The sequence below is a fragment of the Electrona antarctica genome, assembly GCF_951216825.1.
Source record: "Electrona antarctica genome assembly, chromosome: 2".
Taxonomy (NCBI): domain Eukaryota; kingdom Metazoa; phylum Chordata; class Actinopteri; order Myctophiformes; family Myctophidae; genus Electrona; species Electrona antarctica.
Genome location: NC_136807.1, coordinates 39,560,959 through 39,581,148, shown reverse-complemented (window position 1 = coordinate 39,581,148; position 20,190 = coordinate 39,560,959). Strand labels below are relative to the sequence as shown.

Here is a 20,190-nt window from a genome sequence, read left to right as displayed (position 1 = left end):
TCGTTCTCAAACATTTTCATGTCGAGAACCCCCAACAATATATGTAATTGGCCGCCGAACACCATCTGAAAATATGTTGTTAAAGGGACACCCCAGAAGCAAAGAGTTGAGTTAAAAACGTTCGCTCTGAAAGAATATATATTCGAAGTTTTCTGCCATATTTTCACAATTTCGTAGATCTGCTATTTTTGTAGTATGACATAATGCTTCAAACACCAAAAGGGGTTCCCGTCCTGAATGGGTTAAAGTAACTAAAACAATCTGCTTTTCCTGGCACCAAAAACGTAACACCGATCCCCACACCAATTCAATGTAGCAGATTGGACTCAAACTTAACTAGTTTATCTGAAAACAGCTAAGTGTCAGACAAACTCGAATAGACTCTAAATAGCTGTTAATCTGATTGATCGAGTTGGATTAACCGTTACAAGTGAATAAACGTCACACACAATCAAAAAGTGTGGACAACCAAATGGAATGCACTTCGTCTTTCCACAGGACACATTAAAAGCTCTCTTTGATTACAAGCCATAATCTGTTGGCTGCTCTCATAATAACTACTCGCCCAATTATTTGAGCCGACACTTCGCCTTGTGCATAGTAGCATAACGTAATGCTGATGCACTGGAAGGCACCGTGGTACACACACGCTCGCATATCATTGCAGTCGGGCAGAAAGCCATTATCTTCGTATTTTAACTTTGTGTTTGTATTTTATTAGAAAATTAACACCCTACTTGATCATACTACATGGTGTCACATAAAAGTAGCAAAAGTAGCAGATCTGCAAGCTCGAAACATTTGAGCTTGTGCGTCTGTTACTTTTGCTATTTTTTTTATATCATTTGAATCCTGAAAAGTTTTGGACATTATGAGGTTTCCACCCGACAGACACAATACGACATGTGATATGATGTACATGTAGGATTGTAAATACTGAGTCATGCTTATCTGAGTCATGCTTATCTGAGTCATGCTTATCTGAGCGGCCATGGATGGAGATCTCCGCCCTATCAAATAGTTACGCTCATCGCCAAGGACGGAGATTAATCAAAAGACGGAACATTAATAGTTTCATAAGATAGCGCACCAGTCTACAGGCTGGGAGCGTCTATTGAGCAACATTCCATGTCATTTCCTGTTGGGACGTCATCCAAAGTGTTCCCCCTCCATTTTAATGGATGGGATCAAAAATCTTAAAACGTGAATAACTCTTAATCTAAATCAATGATTCCAATTCTAACCAAAGATTGTGTTTTTGACGGCCTATCACGGTCCCGTCGCTAGTCCCGTTAGAAGTAATCATACCTCCGTTGGTTGTCGATCCTCCAAAGGGTCTTTTGGCTACATGCTATTATATCTAGAACAATCCAAGATGGTGCCGTGCCACCTTGAAATGGGCTCTGAAGCTGCAAATCGCTCGGCGCATTGATTTAATGGTTCCAAATGATGCTGGGCATTAAGAGTTAATATGATTGATACGTTACATATGCTGATGGGTCATTTTAACATTTACAGAGTAAAGTACTTAAACCGCTGCATATACCTTATTGACCTCATTAGGAGCCCTCCTTTTCCCCAAATCTTTGTTGAAAATAGCGATCTACAAGCTCAAACAAATACCAAACGAGTTGCCCATTTACCAACTGGCCCCAGGCGTGCAGCCGGTGGAACTGCTCAGTCTGGTATTCCTAAAGTAACCTAAGTAAATTATGCTTAAACGGTTAAACCTAACCTTATCCTCTCAGTAAAACTGTGACTAAACCTAAACTTATTTCTAACCAGTAAAGTAATCACTAAAACAAAATAAAGAATACAAGAACCGCCGCGCCGAGCGGTAGGCGTGAGGTTGGTGGAAACAAACAAGGGCGAGATGGAGTTTCGCCAGTGCTTTACCCCATATCCCTAAACTTCTTTGCCTTTTTGACTATTTTGAAAAACAACTAGCCGATCTACATCGACATGTTCTGAGCTTGTAGATTGGCTATTTGAACTATTCCAAAAAGGTTTAAGGGGAACGGCACTGGCGAAAATAGGGCCCCAAGTTTTTATTGTGTAGTTGGGAGGAACCCAAAACCGTGGCACATCATTTTGGAGGATATGGATCAGTTTGACACAAAACTCATTTCCCCAGACGTCTCAACCATTCCCACATCACCGTAGCAATATAACCGCTCAACCTTTGAGGACTCCCACACACAGCCGCAAACAAAGTTTCAGTCCTTCGACCTTCACCACATAGAAAATAAAAAGACAATATTTCTTTTGGTTTACCCAAAGGACGTCCTAAAAACCTGAAAAATATTGTACAGATACAGTGTCCATTCTTCCATCGCCTACAGACATTTGTTCCTACGCACCTGTCTACAAGACACATAAAGCCTGATTTATTTAGTACTTTGGTGTTGCACAACAAATCAAGTTGTTGTGAGCTTGTAGATTGTATATGTTCGGTGTGTAACACCGGCACGCAACCAAGCATGGATATAATTTGTACGTATGTAGTCCGGTGCTCCGCTGCTCTCCACTAGTCACAACTCCACATCATTTCAAGTGGTTTGGTTAATTACAAATGCCTGTATCATACATGGTATGATACAGGTTGCTTGTTTAAATTAATACAAAATACCATATCGTACTTAAGTTAGATAGTAACAGTAACGGTTTAAAAAAATAAATCACACTTGTGAAGCCCACTGCGGCTACCACATGATGTAACTGCTTAAAGCAAACAGGAAAAGTCCCTAGACTTGACTGGGGTCCTGTTTTTTGGGGGTGCTGTTTGTTAAGCAAACATTAAAAGGCTGCCTTGGCTGCCACATGTCACGAATAGTGCCGTTTTTTTTTTTTTCAAAATGTCTTTTTGAGAGCCTCCTATATGGTTTAATGTTTGTTTTTCCTAAGACAAATATCAAAAACGCCATTGAAATGGACAAGGTTTAATGTTTGTTTTGTCTGATAATTACATCATAAAAGATGTATATAAACATTGGTAGTACATAAATTAACCGTCCGTGATGTTGTAAGATGAAAAAGAGTGCCCCTCACGTCACACGGGTGTGATTTTTTTCCATAGACTTGGCTGCCACATGACGTAATTTCTGAAAGCCAGACATTGGAGGTGCTCTCAAAAAAGAAAGAACGTCAGTTTAGGAATTCTGCCTGCAGTGGAGTTATGGCAAGGTGGCCCCGCTATATGACGTTGACCTACAATCCCAGTGGCCAACGCAGCGCATACTGTACATATGCAACCAGGTATGAATCAGACATAAGGTGTGCGACTGTGCGGGAGCCTTCGTAGTACAGACACAGAGTCCTCCCTCGTTTTAAATGAAGTCCTGAGCACAGTGATAACGGCACCGCCACGAGGGTTCACGGGGAGTTCAGAATGTTCTGAGACTGGCCTCCTACTTTCAAGAATGAGACCCAAAACACATGGCTTTAATTGTCTTACATAACCACATGCCTCAGAGCTGTGGGTTCACCAAAACCCTTTCTCTCATAACCTCCTTAACTCACCATTGATAAAAAAAAAAAAAAGTGCCGCCAAACAACTGAAGCCGGGGGTCAGGAGGATGCCTGTCAGTGTGTGTATATGCAACAGAACTGGTTTCGCCCATTCAATCCGGTAATAGATATGTTAAAAAAAACTTTGATCTAACCACCATTGACTTCCAGCATCAAATTAACGTTAACCATGAAACATGGAAAAGAAATGCATGGCTCTACTGGCAGCATGCACACAAGGAATTTGGCGCGGATCGTTCCAGCAGTTTGCGAGATTAGCCCCAGAAAAGCACACGCACTCATACAGACAGACCCTCTTCCTACAGAGCCACGCCTTAAAACCAGCCTGGTATTTTTGTAGGCACTAGAGCGGGTCTTCGGGTGGGATTGGAACAGTCTAGCCAGCGGGTCTTCGAGTGGGATTGGAACAATCTAGCCAGGGAACATACTAACTACGGACTAGAGCGGTCTTCGGGAGGGATTGGAACAGTCTAGCCAGGGAACATACTAACTACGGACTAGAGCGGGTCTTCGGGAGGGATTGGAACAGTCTAGCCAGGGAACATACGGGAGGGATTGGAACAGTCTAGCCAGGGAACATACGGGAAGGATTGGAACAGTCTAGCCAGGGAACATACGGGAGAGATTGGAACAGTCTAGCCATGGAACATACGGGAGGGATTGGAACAGTCTAGCCAGGGAACATACTGTACTAACTACGGCCACTAGAGCGGGTCTTCGGGTGGGATTGGAACAGTCTAGCCAGGGAACATACTAACTACGGACGTGAGTGCTCTAACCAGTGTTGATTTTGTCTACTAAAACTATGACATATAAAAATGTCAGTCGACTACCTTTTTTCCACAGACAAAAACGAAATAAAAACCAAGCTACGATGCCTAAAACACACTGAGAATAAACATACTGACAATTTCGTCAACAGATAAAAAAAACTAGACTAAATGTTAGTGGAGAAGAGATCCAGTAGAGCTAAACGTAAAAGACAAGTCATTTTATGTTCCGTTGCGCTGTTATGTTTGGTTGCTGTCAAAATCAACACTGGCCCTAACGACGTACACCGTCAGCTGGCACATGACGTCATGCCTTCCTCTCTAACCAACAGCACATCTTTTGAGCCTTAAGTTCTGGAGGGGACATGGACCACATCAGCAGCAGCTGCTTCTTTTAGCCACATGAGCGTCCCTATTCTGGGGCGGCCGCACAGGCATATCATAATAATAGGCAAACATTGTGCGAAAATAGCCAATCGACAAGCTTGCGACGCATTGTGAGCTTGTTGATCGGTAAAGAGATTTGATATAGAGGGGGGACCAAGTATAGACCCTTGAGGGACCTCGGAGAATGAAGTATGTAGGGTTAATGAGTCAACAAAATGCCATCGAACGACAATAAAGTTACAATACGCAGTAAACAACACAGACTCTAAACACGGCCGACCTTGAATCCGATCTTGAGGTCGTCGCAGAGCTGCGAGCAGCCGCTCTGCTTGCTGTTGAGACACTCGTTGATGAAGCAGTTGAGCTCATCGGAGCCGTCGCCACAGTCATCATTGCGGTCGCACAGCAGCGTCTCGTTCAAACACTTCCCGTTACGGCACATGAAGGCTGATTCATTGCACTTCCTCTCTGTAATTAGAAGAAAAATGGTTGCACAAGTTAAGACGTCTCCTTGGGTGGAGGAGGATAGCCCCACGGTCGTTTTCATTTCCTGGTCTTTCTAAGAAGCGACCACAATTAGCACACACACCTCATGCAATTAGTGGAAAAGTAATAATTAGAACTAGAAAAAGTGCCCATCGGGGCACAGGTCTCCACCAGGGCAGGTCAGGCTGTGGCCTCCTGGTGGCGCTATAATAGTCCAATGTGAAATGGGTGCCATTTCTTCTTACGCCTTGGATGGCAATTGGATGATTTGAGGCATTTTGTTCCAGAAATGTGTTTTGCAAAAATCCACCTGTTGGTGGCGCTATAACATGCCAATGTGAAAAGGGTGGGATATATTCCTCAGCCTAGTAGGAAAGTCTGTGAAAGATTTCACGTAAATTGCACACCGCGTTCATGATTTGAGGCTTTTTGTTCAAAATTTTAAAGCCAATGTTAGCCAATTAGGATGGAATATGAAATATCGGACAGATCAGTCTTGAACACATGACTATAGAGATAGTGTCTAACGATTTGCGGGATTTTTTGACAGAATCTGGAGGAGTAATATATAAAAAATGTTTTTCAAAAATCGGCCTCCTAGCGGCGCTATAACAGGCCATTCTGGAAAATTTGGGGCAGAGGTTAATCGTTGGCATCCAGGGAGTGTGCGTGCACATTTGGCACCGACCGGGTTAACGGTAACGGTGGTCATTTTAACTCAAGAGTTGAGTACATTTTAGACTCATTGTTAAATGGGAGAAAAAAACTTAAAGCCAATCTTGTACAGTAGTTTGTTTTCCTGTACAAGTTAAAAACTGCAGAAGGGTAAAAACATGACAGGCTAGTAAGCACCACAGTTGCAGCTAATAAAACTAATAATGGTGTTTTTCCGACTATCCTTGGGATTGTGGGTGGGGGGAGGGTGGGATAGGGGATTGAGTTTTATTTTTATATTTTATGTCGGTTTAATACTTGCCCCTGGGCTACTGTCAAAAACCTGAATAAAAAGATTTTGAAAAGAAAACTAATAATGGGTGCATCAGCTACAGTATAGGTGTGCCGAGAGCCATGGGTGTGCAAGTACACAAGCATAGACAGTAGACAATAGCACATTGCCCACCATTATAAATTGCATTAGCTGCAGCTATGTCGCTGCTGTAGTTTTGACTGGAAAACAAACTCAACACACTGGATTCGATTTAACAGTGTAAATGTGCTATAGCAAAGTCAAATTGCAGTAGCAGTGACCTGAGTCATTGCAACGAGGGTTCTTGGGTGACTCGTCTGAGCGGTCATGACAGTCAAACTCTCCATCGCACTCCCAGTTCTTCTGGTTGAGACAACGGCCGTTGGCACAGCGGAACTCCTCTGGACCGCACGTGGGGTATTCTGCAGGAGACGGGGAGAAAGGGAGAGATAGCATTTGCACGTTTAAGCCTGATTAAAGGTCTGTCCACGCAAAAGCAATGAAAGCACCGTAATTAGTTCACCAGTGTCATCTCTATAGTGGAGATTTTTAAAACAATATCTTATACTGTAGCTATAGTTGTAGTGCTTGGTGCTGGACGGCCCTTTAGACTTAAAAAAAAATCACACCCGTGTTCATGGAGACGGCAAGTCTCCTACTGGAGAGACGCCGCTGGTCATCACATTATTGGCTTAGGAATGCGCCAAGAAATCTCCATGAATTCAAGGCTTCATGGGGTGTGTAATTGATAGGAGTTTTTTTGGGGGGGTGAACTACTCCTTTAACACTTTTAGTGGCACTAAAGTCCTCCAGTGCTCTCGCTGTGGTGCCAGCCAGACGGATGCAGGGAGCTTTCATTCTGAAGCCTTCCATTTTTCATTTCACCCCCAAAAACATCAGGAGGCGAAATATCGCACCAATATATTCTTTAGAAGCGTTAATATTGTAACCGTGATGCAGCATGAAGTCAGAAATGAGCCCAGAACATCGCCGATCTGTTCTACAGCACGGATGGAGCGTAGTTTCAGAGAATTTATTTGAATAATGTGTGTGCGCGAAACAGGGCGGGCGGGGCCGAGCATGGCGTTGCCTAGCAACCGGGCAATAAAAAAAAGGAAAATAGCGAGGCCTTTTTATATCGATTTAAAATACCTTAAGACGAGTATACTGGTCTAAAGCACCAGGCGGTTTTAATTGATAAGACGAGTATACTCTTTAGTATCAAATTGCTGTTGTGTCTGTGCATCCACACACACACACACACACACACACACACACACACACACACACACACACACACACACACACACACACACACACACACACACACACACACACACACACACACACACACACACACACACACACACACACACACACACACACACACACACACACACACACACACACACACCAAGAGTATTCTCATTTCTACCTCTCCTCCGAGGCGTCATCATCACATCATCATTTCCACTCACCGCACTCTGGAGACTCGTCGGAGCCGTCGGAGCAGTCGATGTCGTGATCACACACGAAGTGCTTGGGGATGCATTGTCTGTTCTGGCACATGAACTCGTTCTCCGAATCACATGTGCTGTTGGTATACACTGAGGAGAGGGAGAAACTGGGTTAATGGATACATTAAGTAGGATGCATTTGAAACAACAAGGGAGCTGGCTTTTTTTTATTTTTTTTTATCCTGCACAATTTACTACTGGGGGCTGCTAATGAAAAAACATGCAAAATTTTTTGTTGCTATAATTATTGTTTGGTTTTTCTTTTTCTCTAAGTAGCTAATCCTCCCCACATCCCCCTCCTTCTCCCAATTTAGTCGTTATGCCAATTTACGAATTCCCCACACATTTGTGAGGGGAATTCGTGTCACAGCTGCCCCTACTGGCTCACCTGCCAGTGAGGACTCGGAGCCCCGACCGCCCAGTTTTGCTATAATTATGTTTTTTCGTGTCTGTCCCACTCACTGCATCCAGCCTTGACGCTCTCATCAGCCCCGTCGGGACAGTCCTTGTCTCCGTCACATTTCCAGCGCTGGGGCACGCACATATGAGACCCGGGACACTGGAACGCCTCGGGACTGCACGTCTTGGATTCTGTGACGACAGATCGGTTGAATGAGTTGAATAATAGCATTTACACCGTGAAGCCAGAGATTTTATTATTACACTTGATTTCCACTGGTCTGGGAGAGCAGCGATTTAAGTCGCTAGCTTTAGTGAATGAATTGAGTGGAAACTAGATGGCCGTGAAAAAGAGTTCCACTCACTGCACTTCTGGTCCTCATCAGAGCCGTCACCGCAGTCGTCAGAGCCGTCGCACACCCAGTGGCTGGAGATGCAGCGGTGGTTCCCACACTCAAACTGGCTGGATGTGCAAAACTTGTCTGCCAACGACAGCAAGTGGAGAGAGTGCTTAAAATGTCTAATTTATCATGCTATTTACCTTAACTAACTTAACCCAGAAGACAGACAGTTCCACTGCTTTCTCCCTTCTGCTGAGTAATAAACGTTACGTTAGGATGAAAACAACTATTATTTAGGACTTTAATGCAACCATAGTTCAAATGTGTTTTACCATAGCTCAGGTGGAACAGAGCCGGTGAGTGAAGGCCATTAGTGATTCACAAACGTACCACAGTGCGTTTCGTCGGCTCCGTTCTCGCAATCGTTCTCCTTATCGCACGTCCAGCTCATAGGGATGCAGCGACCGCTGGGACAGGCGAAGAAGTTGACCGGACATTTGAGCTTCCTCTTATCTGTACGAGACGAGTAGGAAAAACGCCTACAATGTCAGAACTTTGAAAAGGTTCACCGTGGCAACTGGGCAGAGTCTGATAAGCATAACTAGGTACGTGTCCAACCTGGGCAGTTCCTCTCATCTGAGAAGTCTCCGCAGTCGTTGTTCCCATCACACACCCAGGAGGGCAGATAGCAGAGCGTGGTTTTCTCACAGCTCTGGAAGGACGCCCCTTTGACTCCCAGGCGGAAGAAGCGAGAGCAGTCGGTGGCGTCTGTGATAGACAGACATAACAATGGGTCCAGTCATTTAGGGGGAAACACATTGATTTATTTATTTGTTTAGATTATTGCCAAAGTCATTCCGACTTAATGGTTGTAATTATGTTTACGAGTCTACTCTCCCAGGATCGAATTATTTCTACAGATACTGTGAAGCAGATGCAGAACAACGGGGCAGAACAGCCTAGTATGAGCCTGGGTGTTGAACCCCTGCAGGGTTCAGTATGATGCTGCACATACTGTACACATTAGAAAGCTGCTTATGAACAAAATGGGACCACACAATAGGACCCTCGCATACAGTTCTTTTAAAGAAACCTTGTTTACCTAGTAAACAATTCACAGCACAAGCACAAAGGTTTCTTAGCGTGGTTGCAGCTCTCTCACTTACGGCAGGTAAGTTCATCGCTAGCGTCCTCGCAGTCGACCACCTGGTCACAGCGGCTGAAGTTGGAGATGCAGCTCCCGTCTTTGCACTGGAACTCGGCCGGTTTGCACAGGGTCACTGTGGGAAGCACAGCATGTTTTTTTGTTAATTCCACTTTTCTGTACACACATACGTACGTGCACTATCATAGTGGAATGCAAACAGAGGCCATCTTACTGTTGCAGGGCAGTTCATCCGAGTGGTCGCCGCAGTCGTCTGTGCCGTCACACCAGAACTGATGGCCGATGCAGCGGCCGTTGATACAGCGTCTGTAGCCTTTCTTACACAGGCGATTTGCTGTGGAGGAGCAGCAATTGATATTGATTCAAGCTTTGAGGTTACATCTTGTGTCCGGCTACAAAATAGTAGAATTCTTTTGCTAACCACAAGAACCCTAGTGTCCCTATTATGGAGTGAACATTTTGGCAAAAATTGCCAATCTACAGTCTCACAATGTGGCGTGTTGTAAGCTTGTATAGATTGCCTATTTTCAGAGAAGATAGTGGAGAGGGAAAAATGGAGGAGTCTTAGAATAGAGCTAGTGTTTAAGTGTTAACGTTCTTCAGAGATTAAAGCAGCAATAATAGTAATAATAATAATATTCATAAATACATCAAGGTCAATAGTAAATTAATAAAGAAAATAAAAGCATATCAGTATAAATGCATAGACCCGTTTTCTAGTCATAAGGAGAAGACAACTGTCCAATTCCCCTACAGTACACCTATACCCGTACTGTATAATTGTACTGTACATGCAGTCATGCACCCAATAGTCGGGTCCAGAAACTCACCGCAGTAGGACTGCTTCTCGTCAGACTTGTCCTTGCAGTGGGCCATGCCATCACAGGTCAGACTGTAGTTGATGCAGTCACCATTGCCACACTCAAAGTCATCCACACTGCCGCAGGATATGTTCAGAGCTGGCAGAGCACATATGTTTGAGGTTAGTCACTCACAGGCATTTGACCTTTTTTGTTGTGCCTCTGCTTAGTCACAGGCATTTGACCTTTTTTGCTTAGTCACAGGCATTTGACCTTTTTTGTTGTGTCTCTGCTAGGTATGGGACGATATGAGAAATTACAAAAATAATTGCGATTAATGTCCAACGCATAATATCTGGGTGGGGCATGCATTTCCAACTTGCATCGTTCCAAGTAGGCCAGTGCACAACGGGCACCGCTGTAGAGGCCCCACGGGCACTGCTCTAGTATGCTTACAACTTAAAATGGCACTTTTGTATTACTAGAACCCCTAGCATTTCTATTTTGGGGGAAACCTCTGCGAGAATTAGCCGATCTACAAGTTTAGACAAGTTTATTTGTCAGGGTGAAATAAGAATAACAATAAATTTAAATTAGGGATACTGTATCAGTATCATCCCTTTTTGGTCATATCGGTATCGATGCCAGTCTAACCACCGATCCGACACAGGGGTAAGGGGTTGACACTATGGCAGTCTAACCACCGATCCGACACAGGGGTAAGGGGTTGACACTATGGCAGTCTAACCACCGATCCGACACAGGGGTAAGGGGTTGACACTATGGCAGTCTAACCACCGATCCGACACAGGGGTAAGGGGTTGACACTATGGCAGTCTAACCACCGATCCGACACAGGGGTAAGGGGTTGACACTATGGCAGTCTAACCACCGATCCGACACAGGGGTAAGGGGTTGACACTATGGCAGTCTAACCACCGATCCGACACAGGGGTAAGGGGTTGACACTATGGCAGTCTAACCACCGATCCGACACAGGGGTAAGGGGTTGACACTATGGCAGTCTAACCACCGATCTGACACAGGGGTAAGGGGTTGACACTATGGCAGGTAAATAAAATGTTGGGGCATGTGGAGTTTGCTTTCGAGTTGGCCAAACTGCAAGTGCACATTTGAGTGAGTAGTCTGCTATTAACAACACGTGATAAAATAAGTCATTTTCTTTTTTTTATTATTATAAATATTATTCTCTGGTATTCGGTATCGGCAAACACAGAAATGTTGGTATCGGGAACGGATCGGGAACAAAAAAAGTGTATCCGGACATCCTAGTAATTACAATCACTGCGATATGATTAGTGTGAGTGTTTATTTGATCTCGATAAATTATAATAATGATTATCGACCCATCCCTAGTCTCTGCACTACGTAAAGTGTCTTGAGAAGAAATGGAGATGGAAAGCCACGTCTATCTCATGGGGTCTAGTGGGTCTTGACGCATCGAGAGACGAGAGTCACGACATCTAATGAAATCATCGGTGCACAAATGCTCCATTGTCTAATAACGTTTTAGAAGTTGAAAACAACGTCAACGCTACTCAACCTTGAGACAACTTGTTGTGATTTGGCACTGTAATAAAATGTAATTGGAAAACTTAATTGACCTAGTCGAGTAGAACATGACCTTCTTTATTTTAGTCCTGCGGTGACAGAGAACTAAATGCAGAGAAAGAGAGAGAGAGAGAGAGAGACATGCTCTCCCTCTCCGTCTCACTCACCGGAGCACGTGTTGTCCTCCAGAAGTCGTCTGTCTCCACGGCAACTGCAGTTGACCCGTCCGTCCGACGTGGGCAGACACAGGTCCTGGCATCCTCCGTTGTTTGTTCGGCAGGGAGAGAACTCGCCTGAAAGCATCGTCGTCGCCATGGGAGAGTTAGATGTCAACCACAAAGGCATTTTACTACCTGTATAAAATGTCTTCAGTGCAGACTGCACAGTTAATATAACACTCACAGCTGTTGGTGTCATTAGCCACAGCGACAATCCCCATGGGTTGCTGTGGGATGTCTGCGCGCAGAACCTTCATGTCGCCTCCGGTGTATTTGTCGGCCCGGAGGACGGCCCTCCTCACCCAGTCGGTCCAGAAGATGTAGTCTCCATACACGGCCAGGCCGAACGGATGGACAGGCTCGTTCTTCAGCAGCACCTGGACCCACAGCACACAAAGCACAACGTTAGTATTTCTAATGTCCACTTACTGTACGTGCTGCATCATGTCAGTCAACCCTGTCAAAACAATAGTCAACTCTCTTAACCCATTTTGACCTGAGATCAGATTCTAAAAATGTCTTCTACATCCTGACAGTTTTCTGAAAAAGCTATGTTTCTATGTCAGTGGTTCTTCGATTTTTCAAAAATAGCAGACCTACAAGCTCGTAGCGCGCCACTCGGTGGCGCGCTATGAGCTTGTAGATCTGCTATTTTTCAATAGCTAAAGCATAACATAACGCTAACACCAAAAGGGGTTCCCGCCCAAAATGGGTTAACCCATTGATGCCTGGTGCAACCTATACGTTGTTCTACCCTTGATGCCGGCGCTCTCTCTGTGTCTCATCAGCTATTGTTATAATTTAGCTATTGAAAAATAGCAGATCTACAAGCTCATAGCGCGCCACCGAGTGGCGCGCTATGAACTTGTAGGTCTGCTATTTTTGAAAAAACATAACTATTTAAAAAAATAATGAATCAAAATTTGAAGGTTTTCAGAAACCTTAGGTCAGGCCCTAGAAGGCGTTCCCAGATTCAGCCTCAGGTATCAATGGGTTAAAGCCTACTATAGTGTTCTAAATAATAATAATAATAAACTTTATTTGTACAGCACCTTTCATGACATGAAATGCAGCTCAAAGTGCTTTACAGAGCAATAAAGAAAAGCAAAAGCATAAAACATTAAAATAGCAACAAAAAAGGCAGTGAATAAGGAAAAGCAGTGAGCACATGAATAACTAAATAAATAAAATCAACTAAAAGCAAGTGTGAAGAAATAGGTCTTGGCTGTGCTTTAATTCCTTGAATGCTGTAGACGAGATGACGAGATTGATAATGACACGGACGTTAATATCTGTGTAGTGAATGCCTCACTACTTTCCATTTTTTGGAATTGCTCCGGTTGCTAGGGACGCTTGCTAGGGCCCCGCCTGCACCGTTTGCTTCTACATATCCATTAGCTTCTGTTTTAGCCATGCCTTTCCACGCTGTTTACTGTACTCGGAACATACGGCACTGTCCGCACTGCACTTTGAACAGAGTTTCGGAGGTCATTTCTGATTTAGCGGTCATCGTGATAGGAATATTGGTGTTTTCTGGAGACAGGATGGACATTGTCTTAGCTCGCTAGCATTGGTGCTATTGCTGTTAGCATTCAAGATGGAAACAAACATGACAGCTTCATAGTAAAAATGACTGATCACGTGGCACCCAGGACTACCTCTTTAGTCCACCAGGTGGCACTCAAAGAGGAATAAAGCTATCTACAGAGGCTGGCTGCCTGCCTTAGGTGTAATGGGAGGTTATTCCAAGCCGGGACAAAGATTGTACCCCAGGGCTCTATACTACTGTAGATCTGCTAATAATCTCTAGTAACAAAACGCTTTGCACCAAAGTAGCTGATCTGCAAGCTTGCATGTTGAATTACGAAGCGCTGTGAGCTTGTAGATTTGTTTATTTTTCGACAAAATGTTCCCTCCAGATACTAGGGTTCATGTGGATAAACTTTTGACCAATGAAAAACAGCTGCATTCGTTGCTCAACAGATGGTACAGTCACACTGTCCTGGTTCAACTCTGGCTGTGTTACGTGTCCTTTCCATTGTCTGCACTCAGGTTCCTGTCTACAAACCCACGCATACTGTACACTGAACCCATTTAGATCTGGAAAGACTATACGTTTGTTATACCTTTCAATCTGGGAAAGCATCCGTGTCATTTTAGTTGTTACTATACAGTATATCGCCACTGTCCGGCAGAAATCGTGTATCTCCGAGTTTCAAGTGTTTTTTCATAAATTAATGCCATTCATACTGTATAAGAGTGTCACACAAAAGTAGTGAAAATAGCAGGTTTACAAGCACACAACGCATCGCAATGCGAGGTGTTGTGTGCTTGTAGAGCAGCTATTTTCACTATTTTAAATAGTTTTTGAGTGGTGCAACTACTCCAAGGAACAGCAATGTCCCTATGTCCTAACCTATGTATGTCCCGATGTTTAGAGTACCATTAGACTTCAGACTGGTCTGATTTTAAAATAATAATGAATAAGGAACCGTTTGACATACAAAGTTTCCACCCGTTTTTCAGAAAACTTGGGTTAGGATTTCGAAGGAGTTTTGAAAATTGGCCTGGATTTAAAAAAAAAATACTGTCCCAAAAAAACAAAACCCTGGAGAGGCCAACTCACGTAACGGCTGCTGCCGTCGTATTCGCAGCGTTCGATCTTGTCCAGCGTAGCGTCGGAGAAGTAGAGCTTCTCAGCGCGGTGGTCTATGGCCAGGCCGTTGGGGGTCTTGATGTGGCTGCCAATGATCACCAGCACGTTGGCCCCGTTCAGAGAGGCCCTCATGATGCTGGGAGCCTGCTCGTTCCAGTTGGTCCAGAACATGAGGCTGGGAAGGGGAACAGACACAGGGAGAAAGAAAATAACGACTTTGCAGTGGGAAGAATAACTAGAATGTTCTTGGTCTAACAGCAGCTATGGTTGACTAATCCAACATAAATCTGCTGTTCAAAACATAAAAAAACAGAGCTCTGTTGGAAGATGTCCTAGTTGCGTGCATGTGTGTGTGTGTGTGTGTCTTTGTGTGTGTCTGTGTGTGTGTGTGTCTGTGTCTGTGTGTGTGTGTGTCTGTGTGTGTTTGTGTGTGAACATTAAACTTAATGACTCACTCCTGACACTCGTCCAGGACAAAGGCTCTGGGGTGGTCATCGCCAGACATGGTGACCACGTTGTTGCGGTTGTAGGCCACGGAGCGGCTCTGGTCCACGGTGTGGCGGGTGATGGTGGAGGTGGTGTAGCTGGTCCAGTACAGCGTGTCCCAGCCGCGGTGGTACGCCAGGCCCTCCACTGACCCCACACCTGTGGTCACAAGAGGCGAAGGAGGTTTGGCTGTCAGCACAGTTAATATATATAATGTATGCTGTATCCAAAACAAAACATACTACACGACAGGCTGTGGTTCTTTTGGTACCTGGCAGCCGAGCTAGTGCTGGAAGCTCTTACAGCACTCGGGAAGAACAAATTAGTTTTAAACCAGCGATAAAAATGAGACATGGGCTCTTAGAAGAGCTAACGATGCCCTGTAATGAGGGCCTCTGGGTGAGAATTCAACTCGGATCATTAATTATCGTCAAAGATTAACAAGTTTGCGCGTGGTTACCCTCAGAGAGGCATTTCAAAAAAGGCACTAGGAGATGCTCGAAAGAACTGCGTCTGCTCGCATCAGCTGGTAACGCTGAATCACTGTCAAGAGATTCAAGGTCAAAGAGGAGAGGAGAGGAAAGAGGGGGGAAGACATGGCAGGCGAGGAGAGTGGAACTGGTACAGTAACTGAGTACTGAGTGACGGATGGGCGGCCATTGTGCACCCGCTGTTCCTGGAGAGGGCTTAAAGAGTCGATATCATCCTGTCATTTCATGGCTGGATGCCTGCACACACAAATAACAGCTCGCCGCGGATGCCGCTTATTCATGGTGACTTCTTGTTCTGGAAAAAGAGGAACCGCCACGGAAGCAGCTTCAGTCACTTTAGGGAAATGGGCCAGGGTGAAGAAGTCAGCCGTGAGCAGACGGAGATAAAAGTGGACAGCCTCCTCGCTCCTCTCCGTGCACCTCCACCCCCATCGTAGCAGTCGTACAGCTACTAATCACACAGATGTCCTCCGTTGCCCCTTCAGGCTCCATTTCCAGGCCTCCTCAGACTCCTATTTTTATGTGCGGGTGGCTCCATGACACGCAGCATCACGGAGAGGTCACTGAACAATCGTCCTCATGTGTTCTCTCAAGGTTTCCATCCATCTGTTTTTCGTCACACCAGAGACCACGTTTATGACCACAATTGCTCCGCAATAAAAGCCTGTGCACTCCAATACAGCTGTTTGCTCGTTGTCTAAAGTCAATAACTGCCTTTTATTGTAGAGGGGGTGGAGGGAGGCCTGCAATCAACGTTTATGTACCTAAAGGCCACTTTAGCGGTGAATACGGAATAACAAAAACACATAAAGTCACAGTTGTGTCTTCCGATACCAGATATGAAAGCTATAAACCCCAGTGTCACGATACAATACAGCACAAGAAACTTTGTAGTTATTGCTAATATTCCTAGGCAGTACATAATTGCACAAAACGAGACACAATGTTTCTCGTTGCGTCTCACAACGAGATGAAGGCGGGTGTAGAGGCAGTTAAAACGACCATTCCTCCCATTGTTTAAAAGTTAGATGACACATAAAGTACAGTAGAGTGATACGGTAGGTTCAAGGCAGCATAGAGATCAGCAGAAACACCCTCCTCCCCTCCCCCAGATCTCACTACCTGCTTGCTGTGCAAACAGCGGATGAACGCTGCCCAGAAGACTGTTACACAGAGCAGTTTGTCGCCGACAGATGAGAGAGTAACACGGAGTTCACTCACCTGAATGCTATACAAACCAATAACAACTTCTTTTATTTCCCCATTCACTCCTGCATTGGATTTTTCCCCATTCACTTTTATGTACTACCAAGCTACTCGCTCAGCATCCCTCTGCCAGCCAGCGGATCATCACAGGGATTACAAGCCTCTGAAGAGCTTCTTAATGGACAGCGAGCCTCCTGCCACTGTGACCACTTAGCATCAAGTAGCATTGACAGCTTAACGTCTCGCTGGTGGGTGACTGACCGATGGGATGAATTTGTCTTCTGTTGCTTGGTTTCCGACAAATCGATACGAGCACCCGAACTGCCCATCTCGACGGATTCAATGAAACCGCCCCATCTTGGAATCTTATATCAGATATGATCGGATATGCTGTTTCAAGACAACACACGCCCAAGGTTAAAGAACAACATTGTAAATATCACATTTCCAAATACTTCTGAGTTTAATTGGGACATTGTTTTGGGGAAAAAAACTTTTTTGTCTAATTTTAGCCAGGTCATGATGATATGTATTTTTGGTGGGGATTTTTCTGCCACTCGACGCAAAAAAACAACAACCAAAAATATGTTGGAATACAGATGCATGATTGTCTTTTCCAGAATGGGTACAAATTATAGACATCAGTCACGGCGGAGCGGGGTGATTCTGGCTGCTTGTCTGGCCGCTGCCAGTGGCCGCGTCGACATTGCCTGTGAGTAATACAGTGTGAAAGCACTGCATCGACCAGAGACTGACTGCAAATAGACTGCTGCCATGTCAATCATCAAATGGCCGTTAGACCGCTAAGGAAGGTCCTTTAATTATGAATGCATTGGAGAATATGGATGCATTGCAGGGGAACAAGAGCACTGGCCGTGGCACGGTGCTCGTCTACACAACAACTGAGAGCCTGGTGAAGGTGGTGGTGCCCGCCCTGGACGCTCTCATCCTGCTGACCGGCCTGCTGGGACACTCTATGGTCATCACCATCCTGACCGGTCGAAGGAGGAGGAAAAACGGACAGCCTCCCCACGGCACGGACACACTGCTGCTGGCTCTCAGCGCCGCGGACATGCTCCTCCTGCTCTGCCTGCCCTTCCACACCTCGGCCATCGCCCTGGGCTACTGGCCCTTCGGCGGCCTCCTGTGCAAGGCCGTCAGCTTCCTGGGCGTGGCCTGCTCGGCGGCCTCCGTCTTCACGCTGGTGGCGCTGGCGGTGACGCGCTACCTGACGGTGGTGCACCCCACCTGGGCGTACCGCTCGCGCAAGCACCGGCGCATCAAGCTGACCGTGGCCCTGCTGTGGGTGCCCGCCGTGGCCCTGGCGGCGCCCCAGTTCGCCATCCGCACGGTGAGCGCGCCATCCAGTGTCATTAACTGCTTCGCCTTCCTGTCCACCAACAGCCAGCTCGTCTACAGCACCGCCCTCTTCCTGTTCGCCTTCGCCATACCGCTGGGCGTCATCATGCTGATGTACGCCAAGATCTACTGCTTCCTGCGGGGCGCGCGGCTGCTGGGCAGCGCACCGCAGCTGGAGCGCTACCAGAGCCAGGTCACCCACACCTCGGCTCTCCTGGTGCTGGTCTTCACCCTCCTCTGGCTGCCCTCCTACGCCCTCATGTTCTCCTTCATCGGAACCGTGGCGGGCACCTCAGTTTACCGTCCCTTCGCCATCCTGGCCAGGTTGTTGGCCAGCTCGGCGACGGTGGTCAACCCCGTGCTCTACGTGTTCATGTCCCAGAAGTTCCGACGGGATTTACGGCACCTGGGGCGGAAACGCTGGGCGTGGTGCAAGGACTGTCTGTTTGGCTGCCCCAGTGTTTTGGGCAGGGACATTGTACAGCCTTTTGAACTGGACACAACTTCAGACAGAGGGCAAAACTGACCCTGGAGCAACTAGTCCCATGCTCACTCTCTGATAGAACTATACACTCTGTCTTCAACTAGTCCCATGCTCACTCTCTGCTAGAACTAGACACTCTGTCTTCAACTAGTCCCATGCTCACTCTCTGCTAGAACTAGACACTCTGTCTTCAACTAGTCCCATGCTCACTCTCTGCTAGAACTATACACTCTGTCTTCAACTAGTCCCATGCTCACTCTCTGCTAGAACTATACACTCTGTCTTCAACTAGTCCCATGCTCACTCTCTGCTAGAACTATACACTCTGTCTTCAACTAGTCCCATGCTCACTCTCTGCTAGAACTATACACTCTGTCTTCAACTAGTCCCATGCTCACTCTCTGATAGAACTATACACTCTGTCTTCAACTAGTCCCATGCTCACTCTCTGCTAGAACTATACACTCTGTCTTCAACTAGTCCCATGCTCACTCTCTGCTAGAACTATACACTCTGTCTTCAACTAGTCCCATGCTCACTCTCTGCTAGAACTATACACTCTGTCTTCAACTAGTCCCATGCTCACTCTCTGCTAGAACTATACAACTAGTCCCATGCTCACTCTCTGCTAGAACTATACACTCTGTCTTCAACTAGTCCCATGCTCACTCTCTGCTAGAACTATACAACTAGTCCCATGCTCACTCTCTGCTAGAACTATACACTCTGTCTTCAACTAGTCCCATGCTCACTCTCTGCTAGAACTATACAACTAGTCCCATGCTCACTCTCTGCTAGAACTATACACTCTGTCTTCAACTAGTCCCATGCTCACTCTCTGCTAGAACTATACAACTAGTCCCATGCTCACTCTCTGCTAGAACTATACAACTAGTCCCATGCTCACTCTCTGCTAGAACTATACAACTAGTCCCATGCTCACTCTCTGCTAGAACTATACAACTAGTCCCATGCTCACTCTCTGCTAGAACTATACAACTAGTCCCATGCTCACTCTCTGCTAGAACTATACAACTAGTCCCATGCTCACTCTCTGCTAGAACTATACAACTAGTCCCATGCTCACTCTCTGCTAGAACTAGACACTGTCTTCAACTAGTCCCATGCTCACTCTCTGCTAGAACTAGACACTCTGTCTTCAACTAGTCCCATGCTCACTCTCTGCTAGAACTATACAACTAGTCCCATGCTCACTCTCTGCTAGAACTATACACTCTGTCTTCAACTAGTCCCATGCTCACTCTCTGCTAGAACTAGACACTCTGTCTTCAACTAGTCCCATGCTCACTCTCTGCTAGAACTAGACACTCTGTCTTCAACTAGTCCCATGCTCACTC

At 45.7% G+C, this 20,190-nt stretch overlaps 2 protein-coding genes across 2 annotated transcripts in view; one reads left to right on the top strand and one right to left on the bottom strand.

Annotated features, from left to right (window-relative positions):
• Window positions 1–20,190, bottom strand: part of lrp1ab (low density lipoprotein receptor-related protein 1Ab) — a 177,830-nt gene that overhangs the window by 35,241 nt on the left and 122,399 nt on the right. The window contains exons 42-55 of the mRNA XM_079517462.1: window positions 15,262–15,451; window positions 14,777–14,981; window positions 12,335–12,527; window positions 12,100–12,225; window positions 10,391–10,519; window positions 9,775–9,894; window positions 9,562–9,675; window positions 9,014–9,163; window positions 8,786–8,908; window positions 8,420–8,536; window positions 8,118–8,246; window positions 7,617–7,745; window positions 6,420–6,560; window positions 4,966–5,153 (exon numbers count right to left, since the gene is read on the bottom strand). Coding sequence (XP_079373588.1) covers window positions 4,966–5,153; window positions 6,420–6,560; window positions 7,617–7,745; window positions 8,118–8,246; window positions 8,420–8,536; window positions 8,786–8,908; window positions 9,014–9,163; window positions 9,562–9,675; window positions 9,775–9,894; window positions 10,391–10,519; window positions 12,100–12,225; window positions 12,335–12,527; window positions 14,777–14,981; window positions 15,262–15,451 — 2,054 coding nt within the window. The remainder of the gene's footprint in view (window positions 1–4,965; window positions 5,154–6,419; window positions 6,561–7,616; window positions 7,746–8,117; window positions 8,247–8,419; window positions 8,537–8,785; window positions 8,909–9,013; window positions 9,164–9,561; window positions 9,676–9,774; window positions 9,895–10,390; window positions 10,520–12,099; window positions 12,226–12,334; window positions 12,528–14,776; window positions 14,982–15,261; window positions 15,452–20,190) is intronic.
• LOC306943025 (galanin receptor type 1) lies at window positions 17,831–18,874 on the top strand (the record flags this gene model as incomplete). The annotated part of the gene is made up of 1 exon (XM_079529230.1): window positions 17,831–18,874. The coding sequence occupies one exon, from the start codon at window positions 17,831–17,833 to the stop codon at window positions 18,872–18,874; it is 1,044 nt and encodes a 347-aa protein (XP_079385356.1).